Below are 18,203 nucleotides of genomic sequence, written 5' to 3' on the forward strand. Positions count from 1 at the left end.
TACCATTGTTCTGTTTCCTGTAAAAATAGTACCATGCAACACTTCACCCATCTGTCTATTTCATGGCCCATGTAACTATAACTTTTCTCCAAACGTTTTGCTGAAGTGAAGCAGTCAGTTCATTAGGAAAATAGGTGAAAAAATCAACCTGCTTGAATTTGCATTCTGAAACCACCGAATCGCTAGTTTTTGTCGTCTTCAAATAATATTCATCATTATTGGGCATGACTTAAGATTTACGACACTTATTGAGGACGCTATCTTAGAAAATTAGAACATACAAACGAAAATATAACGAAATTTTAGATTATGGGGAATTTTATAAACAAAATAGTTCATTATAGTATTTATCGGTAAATACCAATAAAAATATTTTTTCGGTATATATCAAGAGAATTACAGTGAAAAAATAAATAATTTAAAAAAACCAAAAGATACAATGACGTGTCATTTATACAGAAAGAATTATCAACAAAATTAACCCGTCAGTGAAATATGTTCGTAAATTTATCGGTAATATTTAATTTATAATTTGACGAGTAACCCCCCGTCTTCCCCTCCCTCATTTCTTCTTCTTCCTCCGTCTTTCTCTACAAATAACAACAACCTCCTATTTTATAACAAACCAAACTCCCATCACCACAAATTCAGCCACGCCAACATTTAATTTAGCAGCATCCTTGTTTTGATTCAATTTTTTTAGGATTCTCCACATTAAATAAACAAATTTACCTATTTTTTTTATTTTAACTCCTTTTTAAAATGTTAATGTTTTTGATATTTTGATATTATGTATGTATTTTGTTTATGCGTTTACTTATTTTATAAATTTTTTCATAAAAAATTGTTGTATGATTTGTACATAATAGGATTTATTTGAGATTTTAAAAAATTATATTTGTTTGTAATATGATGAAATTAATTTTAAATTTATGACTTAGGTGTTATTATGCCATTGTTTATTCATCGGTGATTTAATTATATTGGTAATATTAAAAAAATCATTGATAAAATTATATACAATCTATTTATCAACAAAATATTCCATAGATAAATTTAAAAAATTTGATAGTGATTACTATTGGGACGCAGTGTAAAAATGAGTCGTTTAAGATGTTATACGCTATCAATCTTGACAAGTGGAACTCTGCCTAAAATCTTTCTATCCTCCTAGTAATACAAGAATTGCTGGATAATTTTTTTTTTATTTGATTTGGTATCGTTTCAACCTAAATCTTTGTATTGTCGTCGGTAATTATTAATTATAACTAAAAGGTTTTAGTTTTTTATTATGGATTGCGTGTATTTTACAGTAAAAAAACTGATATTTTTAATTTTTTTTTATGCTTTTCATTGTGAACTGTACTATGCAATCCACAATGAAAAGACTGATACATTTTATTTTTTAATTAATTTTTTTATTTAATTTAGTTTGTTAATATTAAATGTTTTTTTCATTTAGTTATTAGACTTTCATGACATGGATCTCAGGTTTGACGAGTAACCTGGTTTGATAGGTTAACCCAATTAATTCAGATTTTTTTCCCTTTTCTCCATTAGTTTTTTTCTTCCTATAGGTTTTTTTTCTTTGTTTTTTTCTTTTTAATTAATATTTTTTTGTTCAATTTAGTTCATTAATATTATTTTTTTTCTATTTAGTTATCATACTCTCATGACACGAATCTCAGGTTTGACGGGTTAACCTGATTTGGTGGGTTAACCCAGTTGATTCAGATTTTTTTCTTTTTCTTCATTAGTTTTTTCCTTTCAATTTTATCTTTTAATATTGTAACTATAACTAAAAGAGATCAACCTTTCACTGTGGATTGTATTGTGCAAATTCATAGTGAAAGGCAGATGCCTTTTAGTTATAGGTTTTTTGTTGTTGTTTTTTTTTCTTTTTAATTAATCTTTTTTTAATTTAGTTTGTTAATATTAAATTTTTTTCTATTTAGTTATCATACTCTCGTGGCACGAATCCCAAGTTTGACGGATTAACCTAGTTTGACGGGTTAACCTAGTTGATTCATATATTTTTTTCTTTTTCTTAATTAGTTTTTTTTCTTCTAATTTCATCTTTTAATATCATTTGATTAAGAATTAAACTTCATGATTTGTTTTGTTTACTTTTCATTAGATTATCGTAATCTCATGAGGGGATTTTATTGTACCCCTCCTCGCAAAACACTATTCGTTGGAATAGTGCTTTGTTTTGTTTTCTCCTTTTCAAATAATATTTTTTTTTATTTAATTTTATTCTTTAATATTATTTTTTTTTATTTAGTTATCATACTTTTATGACACGACCTTGTAGTTAGGCCCACATCCAAGGCTCTTGACTCTGGTGTTGGAGCCAAACCCAAGGCTCTTAGACTTGGCATTGCAGTCAGGTCCACTTAAACTTGAGTAATGCAAGTTTAATATTATTATTAGTATTAAAAATATTATTATTTGTATTATAAATATTATTATTTGTATTATAATAAATATTGCTAATATAATAATTAATAAATTTGAAAAAAATATTATTAGTTATAGGTTTTTTTTTGCTTTTTTCTTTTTAATTAATCTTTTTTCTGATTAATTTAGTTTGTTAATATTAAATTTTTTTCTTTAATTATCACACCCTCATAACATGGGCATTTTACTGTACCCCTCCTTGCAAAGCACTATTCATTAGAATAGTGTTTTGCTTTGTTTTTTTTTTCAATTAATTTTTTTTGTTTAATTTCATTCTGTAATGTTAAATTTTTTTCTATTTAATTATCACACTTTTACGACACAACCTTGTAGCTAGACCTAGCTACATCCAAGGCTCTTTGGTATGGTATTACAGACAGATCCACTTAAACTTGGTTCATACAAGTTTAATATTATTAATAATATTATAAATATTACTCTTAGGTCAGACATTGCAGTTAAACTCAAGGCTTTTAAATATAGTTTTATAAAAATACTTAATATTTTTAGATTTTAATTTTTTTTTGATATTTTTTATATATAAAAATAAAGCCGTGAGATAACACTGGCCACGTATTACCTATATTGTTTTTTTTGTTTTTTTTTTTGTGTGGGGTGCGTTTATTGATGATAGTACGATAACGTCTTTCTAATCACTGAAACGACAATTGGCCGACTTTATGGGTATGCACGAGGAGAACGAGGCTACAGTCCGACCATAAGCCGTGGTCAAGATAAACAAAACAAAGTTAAAGCTAAAGCATGATTACTGATTTGATTATAAATAACACTAGTTTACTTTTGACAACTTTGGATTTATCTTGCCAGAAGGCGACCAAATCCGGTTCTGGTTGATTTTTCACATCACTAAATGCAATCTAAAGCGTTAAAAGTAGGGCACCTCTTTATGTAGTGCTTAATTATCTTCCTAAGTACTTATCCATGCAAATTTTATATGAATGAACTGACGATTGTCTAAAATATTCTGCTAGTCGCAGTGCACTGAAGGTGACGATGGTAAAGGAGGGTATAGCCATGCCCCTCTCTGTTCCAGTGAAGTCCTCAATTAATTAGGGTGATGATGCTGAAAATCAACATTTAAAGCAGAGATTTAATCATAATAATATAAATTATAATTTGAAATATTAGATATTTTATCTAAGAATTTAAATTTTTAAATTAAAATAATTTTTTAGTAAGAAATTAAAGTTTTAAGTGATTACAAGTTTGAATATCATTATTTCATTTTATTTAATAAAAATTAAGTATAAATTAGTGTGAATTTTTACAAGTTTAAAGATCAAATAATTTTTATTTGAAAAGATATATTAAAGAATAATATAAATTAAAATTTAAAAATTTTATTTAAGAGTGTAAGTTAGGCTTTTTCTCTTGATGTTTCCAAATTTGCTGAGACTTTCAAGTAGTCTAAAGCATTTTAAACTCTGGAATCTTTACGACTTCCTACAATAAACTCCCTTTTGTTGAGGAGGGATGGAGACTTCACATGAGACCATGAGGTTGGGTATATTATATTTATCTCAGAATTGTGGGAAGCCAAAATCAATCTCCATGAAAGCTGGCACACGATAAGAAAAGAGGTTTCCCTGTCCCCACAAAGTGAGGTATGATCACGCGAGGCTCAACTGCCCAGGAGGAGGGAGGGAGAGGAAAATGGAATGGGCAAGAACTAGGTGTGGCCATATGGAGCTTATGGGACGTTAAATTAAGGAGAGTAACTATGGTCCCACGTAGTGAAGAGACGTTTAGTTTCATCACAGTATCATGATGTAGAAAGAAAAAGGAATAAAAGTATGTTAACACGTAGCTATGGGGCCGCCGAGCCTAGATTGCTTTCAATATTAAAATTTTATGCAGGTTATTAAATATATGGTTACATTTGATTAAAAACTCGATTTGAAACAAGTATTTTGTCGAGAAACAAGGATTGGGTTCGATACATGTTAGATTTTAAATGCCTTCACAAATCGGAATTGGTAAATAGCAGTAGCTAGCTGCATGTATCTTCTGACAGAAAAGACATCAGGCAGTAGCAGAACTAGCTAATGTCTAAATATTGATGATCTTGCAATATCAGTGGCATTGCAAGAGCTAGCTGGACTGGCCATTTCATGTTAAATTTCTCTTATACATAACCAACGTAATGGCTCCTACAGTGTCAGTGTCTTCCCCCATTTTCCCCTCGGATTCAAAGGTGTTTTGCTGCCTGATCACATTCAGCACCATCCGTAGCTAGTGTCTTTCTATCTTTTCTTTGCAGAATCGTGAGGGTTTTCTACCGAATTGCAAAAGATAGAGTCCCAATTGCCAAATTTGTAGGCATATTTGCAGTAACACCTTGACGTTAATGAACAATGCAATATCCATTTTATTTTAGAAGAAGACAAAGTAAAATTACCCTGATTTTTAAACGAAGCATTTCATCATTGGTTTCGAGCCAACAAATTAAGGCCCACCCAACCACCCTCCCAATCAATCAATCAATCAATCAATCAATCAATCAATTATAATTGGCAATTTTATCACACATTTCACAATATCTTTGATGTTTCTCCTTCCTTGATATCTGCATTTTTCTGGCCTCAGGTAACACCTTACCCGGTTCAAATTTTAATTTCATAATCCCTGAAAAAACAGAGGTTGTGAGTATGATTGAAATTGTGATGGCTGTGGTTATTTTTTTAAATATTTTTTATTTAGAAATATATTAAAATAATATATTTTTTATTTTTTAAAAATTATTTTTGACATTAGCATATAAAAATACCTGAAAACATCAAAAAATATTAATTTAAAGTAAAAAAATAAATAAATTTTAAACTTTTTTAAAAATACTTTTAAAACGCAAAAACCAAACCGGTTAGTACAGCGTTTCATGATTTGATTAAGACTAGCAATCGGATGTTGATATAATACTTGTCCTTTTCTTTTTCTTTTTATCAGAAGTGATAAGTTTCTATACACTGTTTGGTTGGTTCAAGAACATCTGGTCTTTTATTCATGGTTGGTGTTGAGATAGGGTTTTCATCGGAGACGATAACATTGGCCAGGAATTTCTGACTGTGACCCAGGGCTAGAAAACTACCATGACCTGAAAATTTAGAAAGATATGATTACAGAAACAGATACCCTGGCAGGAAACTTAGTTGAAAAGGTAAACGTTGATTAAATCATGCATGTGTCTTGTTATTTAATCACGAGTCAACTTCAACACAAAGGTTAAAATCTATTTAGTCTGACATTTAGGAAAACTAGTTGGAAAACGGCATAATAAACACTTTGAACAAAGATTAGTCAAATCCACAACGAACTCTTAAAATGGTCACAGCCTACGGTAGAGATTATACGACTGCCCATTCAGTGATAAATAATGTGGTTATGATGGTGGGTGTTTTTATTGAAAATAGCTTTTCCCAAAAACAAAAAATAAAAACAAATATAATTTAACATAAAATAAAAATTATAATCCTGGAACAAAAGGAAAAAATAAATAAAATCTAAATTTAACATAAAATCAAGAAAATAACAGAATTGATACAAATAATATGTCTGAGCGTAATTTAAGAGTTTTTTTAAAGCTCAACTAGTTACAACGAGCCAAGCCTCTTATAGAACTAGGCCTATAGAATCTTTAGAAAAAATTTAAGATTGATTAAATTATTAAATCTATAATTATAGTCTTTTTATATTAAGTTATTAGCTGACATGACTAGATATCTTCTTGAACTTAGCTTTGTCTCTGCTAGACTTTATGTGCATGATACATTAATGGTTGTGTTGTTACTGCAAATTATTTTTTTAGCATGTGTTACTGTTTTACTTTTTTATTTTTTGAATAATATGAAAAATAATATATGATATTAAAGGTGAGATTTTTAATCTTTTCTCTTGCCCTTGACATGTAGGTCCCGTTTATCTTTGTGGGCACGTTGTGCTTTTTAAATTTTTTTTTTGCCTTTTGCTTTAAACTTTTTTTTTGTCTTGTTTTTTTTATATGTAGGTCCTATTTATCTTTGTGGGCATGTCGTGTTTTTTAAAAAGTTCAATTTTTTTGTTTTAAAATTTTTTGGTGTTTTTAAATTGTTTTGATGTGTCGATGTGAAAAATAAATTTAAAAAAATAAAAAAAATATTATTTTAATATATTTTCAAATAAAAAATACTTTAAAAAACAACATACATAACATAAGAAAACAAAGATTTCCCCATCTGAATATGATTTCTGGTTTCGAGTAAAAGCAATGACAAGCATATGGGTAGTATTGGAGAATATGATAAAAATTACTTTTAAAAGTGTTTTCTTGCATATAAATATATTAAAATAATATTTTTTTATTTTTTAAAATATATTTTTTATTTTAATATATCAAAACAATCTAAAAAAATTAATAAAAAACAGATTTAACTTCAGTATCAATATCAATGTCAATGTCAAACGGGCACCACTTAAGGAAAGGTTCATACGCAATCTCATAAGCCTTTCGAACGAATATCTTCATTATCTCATTCATCCTTAAAATCAGGTTCGTCCTCCCTCTTTCAAGGAAGCAAAGTTGAGCCTTTGTATTATTCGGGATCTTTTTTCTCTTCCTTCGCATATTCAACGAAGTTACTTTAGTTTGCGAAATAGAGAGAAATGGAAACTTCTTTTTTAGGCCTTGCTCTGGCAGCTATTCTCATTCTCCAATTCTCTACCCCTATAAACTCATCATTCTCAGCCACTACATCTTTACCTTCAAGAAACACATATATAGAATATATTAAAACTTCTTGTTATAACACCACATTCTATCCTAAATTATGCTACCACACCCTTGTAATCTATGCTAGCACAATCAAAACCAACCCTAAACTACTAGCTAAAACTGCCCTTAATGTGAGCCTTATAAACACCAACTCGACATCAAGGTTGATGATAAGGGTGTCCAAAATTCCTGGTCTAGAGCCTAGAGTGGTTGCAGCCACGTTAGATTGTGTAGAGGAGGTTGGGGACTCAGTGTATGAGCTACAAAGGTCCATGGAAGAGATTGGTCATGCTGGTGGGTCAGATTTTTCCAAGGCAATGAGTGATGTAGAAACATGGGTTAGTGCAGCATTAACAGATGATGATGCCTGCTTGGATGGATTTGCTGAAGAGGTCATGAATAAAAAAGTGACGGCCATTGTTAAGAGACACATACGAAGAATTGCACGTTTGACCAGTAATGCTTTGGCTCTTGTCAATAGATATGCTTCAACTCAAGCTAACTTACCTTAATTAAGTCCTTATTTTATCTCCCTCCAGTGGAAATTGTAAGGAATCCTATCCCAAGCTGTCAAAGCTCATGCATATAGGCATTTTTAGCCTGAATTACCCCCGTCTTCTGCAGTTTCTGAAGATACTATCTTGTTTTCAGAAAAACTATGGTTGTGGATTAGATATTATTCTATGAAACAGTTCTTTTAAGTGCAATAGCCTCGAAGTCAAATTGGGTTGGGTTTCTTGAACTAAAACTCCAGTTTCTTTCGTGGCCTTCTGGTATGAAATCAGCAAGCATGTTAATGGATACTACAGTGTGTTTAGGGACTATTGTACTGTGAATTACCTGCAATGTGCTGTTATCAACAATATGGTATATATGGCGTAAGTTTAATACAATATGCACTGATGTCTTCCCCTATGGCATAACGATTGTAATGTCTTTCTTTGGAAATCTATTGTCTTGCTGGCCATTTCTTCACTGAATTCTGCGAAAGAAAAGAAGAGAAAAAACACACTTGATTCCGGAAAGTTTGAGAATCATGTGCTCTAAGAACTACTAAAAAAGTTTCCGAGCTAACTAAAGTTTGAGCTGATTAAATTGATAATTTAATTAAATTATATCTCAAATATAATATTATTTATTAAATCATAATTGATTTTGATTAAACTTAAAGAAAAAAAATCATTGACATAAAAAAGAGGGTCCACTAATATATAAAAAAAAATGTAAGGCTCTCATTCAAAGATAAATTTAAAAATAATTTTTTATTTTATTTAAATAAATTTTTTTAAAAATACAATCCAAGGCCTTAAGAAATGGTGGCTCAGGAGAGTAAGTGATGTGGGCCCATTATGACTTTCTTAAAAAAAAATAAAAAAAATTAAACGATATTTAATCAAAAATATTTTTACAACCAAATATTTTTTTATAAGAAAATCATGAAAAATTGTACAAAAGAGATTCTTATAACATAATAATAAAAAAAAGCTATGATCTCATAAAAAAATCATGATGGCAAAATCTGATGAATTTAGGTTTTCATTGATGATGTTACTGATATGATTTTGTTGATAAATTATGTATTTTGATTAACCTCATGATTTTAATAAATTAAGCTTGTATAATGTTGTATTTTCTGACAGAATATCTAGTAATATTAGAATATTATGTTTTTATGGTGGTATCATTGTCAGTACCGAAAACGATGTCACTTATAATAGAGGAAGTCATGATTTCCTAACTACATTTATCTTTTAACAAGCTATCTAGAATGTTACGTCATCAGCTTGACTATAATATACTTCAAAGCTTGGCTATAATATACTTCAAATAAAGTTGAAATTATTTGGAGAAAATTTTCAATTGAGGTTAGTTGAGCTTGTTATATCGGTGTACTCATCTGTAGTGATGGAAGTGTAAATTTAATGTTTGGGTTTGAGAACATTAATGAGATTAATATGTTATAGTTCTACTTAAATAATAAACCTAGACGAGGAAACTCTACTCTTCTAGTAACTCAGAAGACCACACATGCATCACGAGCAACTTATCCATCTAGGTTAGGTGGTAATGCAAGGAGACAAACATCAGAATAGAAAATTGTTAATATGGAACCTCGGTTAGATATGTAAGGAGACAAATGTCAGCATAGAAATTTTTTAATATAAAACCTCAATTGGATATGATATTTGTTCTCCATATTAATATATAGAATCCAAACCGAGTGACGAAAAATATGACTATCACATTTGTTGTAACCCAATTTTGGATTCACCAAGATTTTCTTGAATGTTATTTTATTTCTATTATTATTTATAAAAATTAAAAAATTAAAAAAAGTTTAAAATTAAAAAAAAAAAAATTTCTCGTGTAAACCGCATCTTTCCATAAGAACCGAGTCCACCGAGTCCATACGGGTCAAACCATGTCGACCGGGGTAAAAAATGAGTTTCAGGCTATTTTGGGTCAAAACTGTTATTTTTGGTCAAAACCCGGTTTACCGGGTTGATACCCATCAAAAGTTTTTTTTCTCAGTGTTTCAACATAATTTTCGGTCATTAAAATGAATTTTTAGCGGTTGAATCGGGTTTTTCTAATACTGAATTGAGTTTTTAATTTTACCTATATAAATATATATTATTATACATAATAAAAAATAAAAATAAAATAAAATAAAATTTTTTTTCAACGGAGCAGGTGCACCGAAAGCAGGTGATCCATTTTTTCAAAGCAAATCGGTGGTGATTTGGACGTCCCTGTCATTGGCTATAAATAGCCAGTAACAACGCAGTAAAGGAGGAGGAGAAAAGAAAGAAAAGAAAAGAGTATCCAGATTACTATTTAAGTTTTTTTACTATTTAGAGTAGGATATTGATTTTTTAAAAAAAACAATATGGAAAATACTAAATATATCCTAACCGTTAGATCTAATAGTGTTTAGATCTGAACCATTGATTTAATAGGATACAATAGGGCTTACCACACTAGATTAAAAAGCAAACACATCTCAGCCCTTGAAATAATCTAAGCTTTGATCCCGTTGCGCCACGTCACCCGGTGTACCGAGATTTCGGTGCACCGCGTCACACCAGATCAAACATCTGTTCATCCGGACCGTCCGATCAACCTGCAGATCAAGCCAATCACAGCCGCGTGATCTTTTCATCAGAGATCCAACGGATCACAGGCTTCAGCCGCACTGGTGTACCGTGCTAGCGTTCACACCGTAGCATAACCCAGAGCTTCTCTCTCCTCTCGCCGGCGACTCTCTCTCTCTCCCCCGATCTCCCATCTCCGCCCGTATCAAGCCTCCAAACCACCACAGAAAGGTCTCCAACCTCCTAAAAAGCAAAAAACCGGCCTTTTCCAGCGTTTTATCCTCCCCATATGGCCGGAAAAGGGCCGCGATTTTCGTCGGCCACCGAAGCTTCAAGTCGTCAATTCTCACTCATCAGCCATCAAAGACCGTCAAGACCACCACCATCAGAATCCTCTACATCAGATCTACGAGGATCGACCATCAGTTGGACAGAAATCTCGCCGGAAAATCTCGCCGCCGCCAACAGTAACCGCGCGTGTGCCACACGCGCCGCCAGTGGCATTTTCGTAATGTTTCAAGAAACCCGAGGGTATTTCAGTCTTTTACCTATACAGTGGCACTCAGGTAATTTTTTGAGGTTTCTACTGGTATTTTTGATATTTTTTATATATATAAATGCTTGTAAATTTTCTTGCATGTTGTAAAAAATACAAAAATCAAAGTCGACACGTCTCTTTTTTTAAAAGGACCGATGTCAAAAATGTAAATACCAAATATGGATTATGTCCCATTATTTCTTTTGGTAACCCAGACGTAATTCTCCTTTTTAGGGACAAACGTCAATATTTTAGACGAGTCTCCTAATTTTTAGAGACTGATGTCATTTTTAACGTGTCTCCTATTTTTAGGGACCGACGTTAACCATTTGAAAAAAATACAAATTACCAATAAACCCAAAATATAATGGATTATATCCATTATTTCTTTTGGTAACCCAGACGTAACTCTCTTTTTTAGGGTACAAACGTCAATATTTTAGACGAGTCTCCTAATTTTTAGGGACTGATGTCATTTTTAACGTGTCTCCTATTTTTAGGGACCGACGTTAATCATTTAAAAAAGAATTACAAATAAGCCCAAAATATAATCGCATTTGAATCAAACAAAAAACACACAAGTAAGGGTAAGCCTTTCTATTGAAAAGATGTTTTAAGGGTGGTGTCTACCTTCCCTTAATCATAACTAACCCCGTACCCGAATCTCTGGGACCAGTGTCTAATTTGGGATTTCTAGTTCCCTCAAATTACTAGATGGCGACTCCAATAAAATCTTTATTTCCCCCAATCGAGAAAAAACCCTTTTTGTTAAATAAACAAAAAAGTGGGAGCCGTCGCCCGACGTCGTGTATCGACAACATTAATAGAGTTGAGGTTGAGGGGGAAGATAAGGATGCTAATTTGGTTGAGCTTATAAATAAATACATGACAACCTATGCTCCTGAATTTAAGGTTGTAAGTGGGCATGACCAATACAGATGTAATGAATGAGTAATGCGACAATTTAGTCTATCTCAACGCATATCAAATTATATTGATACTGGTAATGAGATGTATAATATCAGTCGTTAGGGTAAGTGTAAGGAGAATTTGTTGTCATTCAACTTACCTAGATCTTTGGAATGCTAGAAGGGATCATATATTTCAATAGTAACATCTGCTGATTGGTGCAGAATACCTACATGAGATGGTATTTGACCATTACACGACGCTTTATTACACCTATCTAGTCGTGTTTTCTAAGATATTAGCGCAATTTAATGCATTATGTGCCCCGATATTGCAAACATAATTGATAGGTAAGCAATTTATTTTTACATGTAATATTTATTAAATATTGTTAATGTTATTATAGATGATGAGTACTAATTATTTTTTAATGTATGTATATAGGTTCATTACTTAGTACGGGAGGCTCCGAAGCAGCAATGACTATCTATGAAGGCGTTAATGAGATGAGATGTATTATAGCCAACACTACATTTAATTTGTGTTGTGATGGACTTCAAAAGGTTGGGGAGGTTGAGCGTCTTGAATTAACATTAGCAGAAGATGAGGTTGCTTATCGTAGGAGTGTTAGGGTTGTTGGTCCATCCACAAGCGTTTCAGATCCATCTATGAGCTGGAGTGATGTTGGTGTTGGTCCTTACATGGATGTTATAGACTTGTCCTAATTAGTTAATAAAATGTTATGCTATGTTAATAATTGTATTTAACTATGTTAGTTAGGATTGAATTGTGTCCACCTAGATGTGTTACTTATGTGATTTGAAACAGAAAATTTATATATGAAATGCTGTAAATTATGGTTTTGTAGGCAAGAAGTTAGAGGCTTGAGAAAGCGAGTCAGAATTGTTATCTGCAACTTACAAGTGTATGACTAGTAAAAACATCTTAAATCCCCAAATATTTTTAGAGCTGTGCTACTTTATCAGTTTTTCAAAGTACACAAAAAACTCCAATTCTAATTCCAGAGAACAGCAGTTCCTTTTCCCTTTAATTTATTTTGCACGTGTGAAGGAGCTTCATATTAGAACTTGTAAATGATGCCTTAAAAACATCCGTCACGGATCTCAGGCTTCCTTCCCCAATTCGAAGATAGAAAAAGAAAAATGAAGAATCCCCATGCCTCGGAACGACCTAAAAACGGCATCCTCTCTGTTTGAATAGCGGTAGGGGTAGAGCTGTCTTTCGATTCCTTCAGTCACGGAGGAGACCGGGACAAGCACAACAATCATTTAGGATCGATCCCCACAGGACTGGTCTTTCACATGCGAAAGTAGTCAAGTCGGCCACAGCAGATGTACTTCGGTGGTGGTTGAATCTATTTCGAAGTGGCTAAGCCTAGAGAATCCTTTTACACTATTTAATGAAGGGCAAGCACAAGTGTCCGCCGCACGCAAGCAAATATATGAATATGAAAATCAAAGATCTCAAAAACTACTTTTCCAACTTAATTTTTACCGTCTGTCCCACTCAAATTCACATTTGAAATTACAATTCACTGGTTAAAAAGTAAAAACAAAACCAAAAAACGGTACATGTTGATGTAACTGTTTTTTTTTTCATAAAAAATCTATCTCATCTGGACGATCCCAGCATGGACAAGCTTCTGAATCTTGCTCATCACCATCGGGTTCTTTGTGTGTTCCTGAGCGGCCTTAGGGTTCTCTTGGAAGTCAACCAACACCTGTAAATTGGGACAAAATGTATTATTACCAAGCACAAGTGCAGCCATCTTGGATTTTGCCAGGAAAGGGTGAATATGGCAGTTTAGATCCTTACCTGTCTCATGACAGGATCTGAGAGGATGTTTTGAATTTCTGGGTCCTGCATTGCCTTGGCCTGGCGAGAGGGAAGGCACAAACTCAAGACCATGATCTAGATAACACTTAACTTTCTGAGAATGAACAGCAGTCAGAAAAGCAATCTTACCTGTCTCTCCTTCAGTTCCTCAGGGGTTAGGTCACCACGGCTGGCCTTATTGAGCTGCTCCACACACCTGTAAAATATGTGTGAGCGCAATCAAGACTCTCCCAACTACAGGTACACTTAAATGTAAACAAATCTAGATGAACATAAATACCTTCTGACACCATCTAGCAAGTCCTGGTTATGGGGGTCATGTTTCAGACCCTCCTGATAAGTTTCCAAAGCTTTATCATACTCTTTCATAAAGAATTGAACAGCACCTTTTCTTGTATAACCCTTGGAAAAAGTTGGATCAAGTTCAATGCACTTCTCTGCATCCTTCAATCCCTCAGGCAGAGCTCCTAGTTTAGTGTAGCATGCAGCTCTGTTACTATATGCCTGAAAATAGCAACCAGCCATGAATTAGAGTTGAACAGCTGAAACTTGTCGCCTAAATAAGAAAATGCTTGGATGGCTATTATTACCTTGGGATCTTTAGGATTCCTTCTCAAAGATTCTGTGTAGTGCTTCACAGCCTCTGGATACTTTTGCTGCTTGAAATATTCATTGCCTGCAGAAAATGCATACCAACACAATATGCATATATGTGAGGAAATGTATTAATTAAGTGCCATTCAAAGGAATGACCAGCAACTGAATATTAATAAAGAATGGCTACCTTTCTCACGCTCTTCCTCAGCCAATTTTGGATCAAAGTATTCTTGTTGCTCAAGATCCTTCTTTGCTTTCTCTGCGTCGTTTAGTTTCTTCAATGTGTCAGGATTGCGATGCTCTGTCAGGGCCTTCTGGAAGGTCTCAATGGCTCGTTCATAGTCCTTCGAGCATCTTGCCATTTTTGCCAAGGCAGTTCCTTTCCTTGTCAATGCTCTTGCTACCATCTTAAAATCTGATCTAAGCTCTCTACCCCTTTCAACAGCTTTGTCACAATCTTTAATACATTTGGCATTCTGGAAATTACAGTAATTGGATCAGAGAGAGGGTAAAGGTGAAATCAAATAGTAACAAATGCTGCTAAATGCTACGACTGTGTTCAGTGGAAAACCATGCACAGTGATGCGAAAACAACAAAGGAAGCAAAACTTGTGTCTTTTTGTAGACAAGGGTATTGCTGGAAATTTGGAAACTTTGTCTAGGTTTATGTTTTATTTTCTATATAGTATTTTATTAGTCCCAAGGAGTAACCAGCTTTATTAGGTTTTTCATATTCCAGATTTTTAATAAGTAACTAGCTTTATTAGGTTTTTACCTATTCTACATAGACTTAGTCAGATTAAGAACAGCCTTCAAAGCAGTCCTGCATCAGTTGGTATCAAAGCTTCAAGATTCTGAAATTTTGTTTCATTCTTCTTCAACCATGATCACCGTCACTGAATTGAATTCAAAACTCAAAATCTTCAAGCACAATTTGGAAACAAGACTAAAACCTACGGAGACTAGGTAGAATTCAATGGAAACATCTATTACTGCCAGGTTCAATAAGGAGCAAGCAGCATTAGATAGGCTGATAAAGGCCTATCCTAAACAACCATTTTGTTGAAACAGCCACTCTCATAGCACATGTTTTTGTTGATCAGAAACTGGGATTATTTCCCAAAAGGAAGATTCAACAAGAAACCAAGGAATTTCAGATTGACAATGATGCAGAGTGTAAAAGAGATGAAAAAGAATTCTCTAATCAGGCTCTTACAAAGCCTAAAGAGCTATATGTCACACTTGATGGAGCTCAACCAAAGAAAGAACATGTTGAGCACAACGCTAATGAACGCAAGTAAAGCAAGGAGAAAGTGGTATTAGCAACACAATTGGACTTCATTATTCCTGATTTTGATGTTGAAATTGGTTTAAAAAAAATCATATAATCATTATTGTCACCAACTAAGAAGAGTTTTTGGTTCCTATTTGAAAGGCGTTGCATCAAGGTAAGGATTCGAGCTTTCTCGAAACAGGGGAGAATGATGTGGACACCATAGGATACAAAACTTGTCTTTTTGTAAGCACGGGGTTTCTGTAATTGCTGGAAAATCAGGAATCTAGGTTTTAATTTCTATTTAGTATTTTATTTACTAGCTTTATTAGGTTTTTCCTATTCTACATAGACTTGGTATTTTATTATTTAGGAATCTAAGTCCTTAATGTATTAGGACTACTAGAACTCTATAAATACACATGTAGAATTTCAATATTATGAATAACAGTTTATGAATAAAAATTCCAGCAATTTGCTTTTGATTGTGTGAATCAATCTCCCTTAGGTGTGATTCCAAAGAACCCTAGGGGTGAAGCTTTAGGTTTTTTTCTATCATCTAGGAGTGACTCATAGAAACCCTATTAACATGACTCTAATAGTTTCTGCAATTCCCAGCAAAAACCCACTTCAATACAGCCCCAACCAGCCTCCAAAATCAGATTCAAAACAGCCTTCAAAGCTGTCCTGCATCACACAGATAAAAACATAACAGAAAGAACAAATTTATGACAGAAGAAAGCATAAACAGAAGCCTCAAAAGGCCAGTCCCTGTTAGCATAATCGCAAACTTCATCAAAACAGAGTAAGCTAATCAGCCTATAAGCGATCACCTAAATTTCTCTAGATTGCTATTAGGAAAAACAGGGCAAATATGCCCAAATTCCATTCAAGTATGAGCATCATAACCCAATTTCACACTACTCAATCAATTTCTAGACAAATTTCCAAACACTTAAAATAGTATCTCTTTCTCAAGTAATATAGTTCACTGAAATAATTGCCAAAACTTGCAACTCCTTTTGGACCAAACTTGTGAAGGAAAGGGTGAGAGAAAACAGGTTGCTTCATGGTAGAGTTTAATAAAAGGAAGCAGAAAGGAACAGATATATAACTCCACTAGAAGATTTGTTTTCATGCTTGTGTGTCTCTCAGTCTCCATTAAGACTCTCCCTTTCAAATAGTCACTAAAGAGAGATTATCAATGCTATAATCTGAGCTCTATGTTGACATGAAAGATTCGCCCTTTAACAGCCTATGATATCATTAACAGAATTTCTTTACTTCAATAAGATTAAGCATCATTTAACTCATGTAGAGCTTATTCTAACATCATTTGAAAATCATAGAGCCCATCAAAATATTTAATTTACCTTCCCCATCTCCAAATAAACAGCAGCACGGTTCGTCAAATACGAAATATCCTCATCATCAAGCTCCATTGCCTTCGTATAATGCTCAATAGCCTTCTCAAATTCCTTCTTTTTATAAGCAGCATTCCCCAACTCCTTTTCTTTCACTGCTTGCGCCTTCCTCTCCTTCGCTTCCTTCTCCTCCGTTACCTCCATTGGCTCTGGTTCCACCACCTTCTCCTCCTCCACCTTCTTCTCCTCCTTCCTCTCCGGCGCAGGCGGCTGCGGAGTGGACGTCCCCTCCGGAATCTCCATATCGTCCCCTGCATTCGGTTCTCTAAACTTCACATTCAACAAAACCCCCAAAGCCTGCATCACTCTCTGATCCTTCAAGTAGAGATTCAGATTATTAGGGGTTTTCTGAATTTCTTGCATCATCTTAACAAAATCGGGCTGCTGCAAATACATTCTCGTGGACGGATCCGCCGTTAACTTCGCCCACATCTCTGGACCGGAGAAAGCATCACCAAACGGACTCGGCGGTGGCGCTGCACGGCTTCTGGAGGCAGCTGCTTGAGCATCAGCCAAGCCAGATTTTAATCCTTCATTGTTAGGATCAATCTCGAGTCCTTTCTTGTAGGCAGAGATAGCGTCTTGGATTTGGTGCAAGCCGAGGTGAGCGGCGCCGAGCCGAGAGTAGCCTTTGGACCAGTCCGGCTTCAACTCAACGGTTTTCTTAGCGTCTTGTAGAGCATCGGCGTAGTTGTGGAGAGAAGCGTGAGCCGCCGATCGGTTAGAGTAGAGGACGTGATTAGTTGGAGAAAGAGCAATGGCGTTTGTGAAGTGCTTGACGGCGGCGGTGTAATCGCCGGTAGAAAAGGCAGCGTTGCCTTTGGCTTTGGCTTCTTCGGCCATGTTGAACGGCGTCGAGTTAAATCGGCTAGGGGATTAGGGGGGTTTTTTGAGATACTTTTTTTCTTTCAGAGAGAAGTGAGAGTGAGAGAGGGGTCATATAGGGAAAGAAGAGGACGAGAGAGTTCTGGTAAGAAAGTGAGTTCTGGAATGTTCTTTCTTGTGGTTTTTACTAATTGGATTCGATTTCGCTGGATGGGAAGAGGGTGTTTGGTGACGGGGATTGTAAGGGTAAGGCTCTGGTTAAGGTGCGTTTTTGTTCTGACTAATTTGACTCAATTGTCATCAAATCTTTTGGAATTTAAAAAGGGTTTTCTTTTAAATTTTACACTCTATTTGTCAAGTTGAAAGAAAATGGATAAAAGGGAAATAATTGAGAGAGATAAAATTGAGTATATCATAAGGATAATAATTATTAAGGATCCAAGAGGGAAATCTTTCTAAT

The 18,203-nt window shown here is 33.9% G+C and overlaps 2 protein-coding genes across 2 annotated transcripts; one reads left to right on the forward strand and one right to left on the reverse strand.

The window, feature by feature from the left end:
• The first annotated feature begins 7,003 nt into the window (after positions 1-7,003).
• LOC18094388 (pectinesterase inhibitor 10) lies at positions 7,004-8,200 on the forward strand. The gene has a single exon (XM_006368625.3). The coding sequence runs from the start codon at positions 7,117-7,119 to the stop codon at positions 7,735-7,737; it is 621 nt and encodes a 206-aa protein (XP_006368687.3). The 5' UTR covers positions 7,004-7,116; the 3' UTR covers positions 7,738-8,200.
• Positions 8,201-13,249: 5,049 nt separating this feature from the next.
• LOC18094386 (hsp70-Hsp90 organizing protein 3) lies at positions 13,250-17,897 on the reverse strand. Its single transcript, XM_006368623.3, has 7 exons — positions 16,868-17,897; positions 14,409-14,697; positions 14,215-14,300; positions 13,905-14,128; positions 13,754-13,820; positions 13,604-13,663; positions 13,250-13,508 (listed from the first exon to the last, which is right to left on the reverse strand). The coding sequence occupies exons 1-7, from the start codon at positions 17,759-17,761 to the stop codon at positions 13,395-13,397; spliced, it is 1,734 nt and encodes a 577-aa protein (XP_006368685.1). The 5' UTR covers positions 17,762-17,897; the 3' UTR covers positions 13,250-13,394.
• Between the last annotated feature and the right edge of the window lie 306 nt (positions 17,898-18,203).

The sequence above is a fragment of the Populus trichocarpa genome, chromosome 1 (genome assembly GCF_000002775.5).
Source record: "Populus trichocarpa isolate Nisqually-1 chromosome 1, P.trichocarpa_v4.1, whole genome shotgun sequence".
NCBI classification, from domain to species: Eukaryota; Viridiplantae; Streptophyta; class Magnoliopsida; order Malpighiales; family Salicaceae; genus Populus; species Populus trichocarpa.

Coding starts and splice junctions, on each gene's coding strand:
- LOC18094388 (XM_006368625.3), top strand. CDS start 7,117: ATGGAAACTTCTTTTTTAGGCCTTGCTCTGGCAGCTATTCTCATTCTC.
- LOC18094386 (XM_006368623.3), bottom strand. CDS start 17,761: ATGGCCGAAGAAGCCAAAGCCAAAGGCAACGCTGCCTTTTCTACCGGC. Junction 14,301..14,408: donor TGAGGAAGAGCGTGAGAAAG/GTAGCCATTCTT, acceptor CATTTTCTGCAG/GCAATGAATATTTCAAGCAG. Junction 14,129..14,214: donor GGAATCCTAAAGATCCCAAG/GTAATAATAGCC, acceptor TGCTATTTTCAG/GCATATAGTAACAGAGCTGC.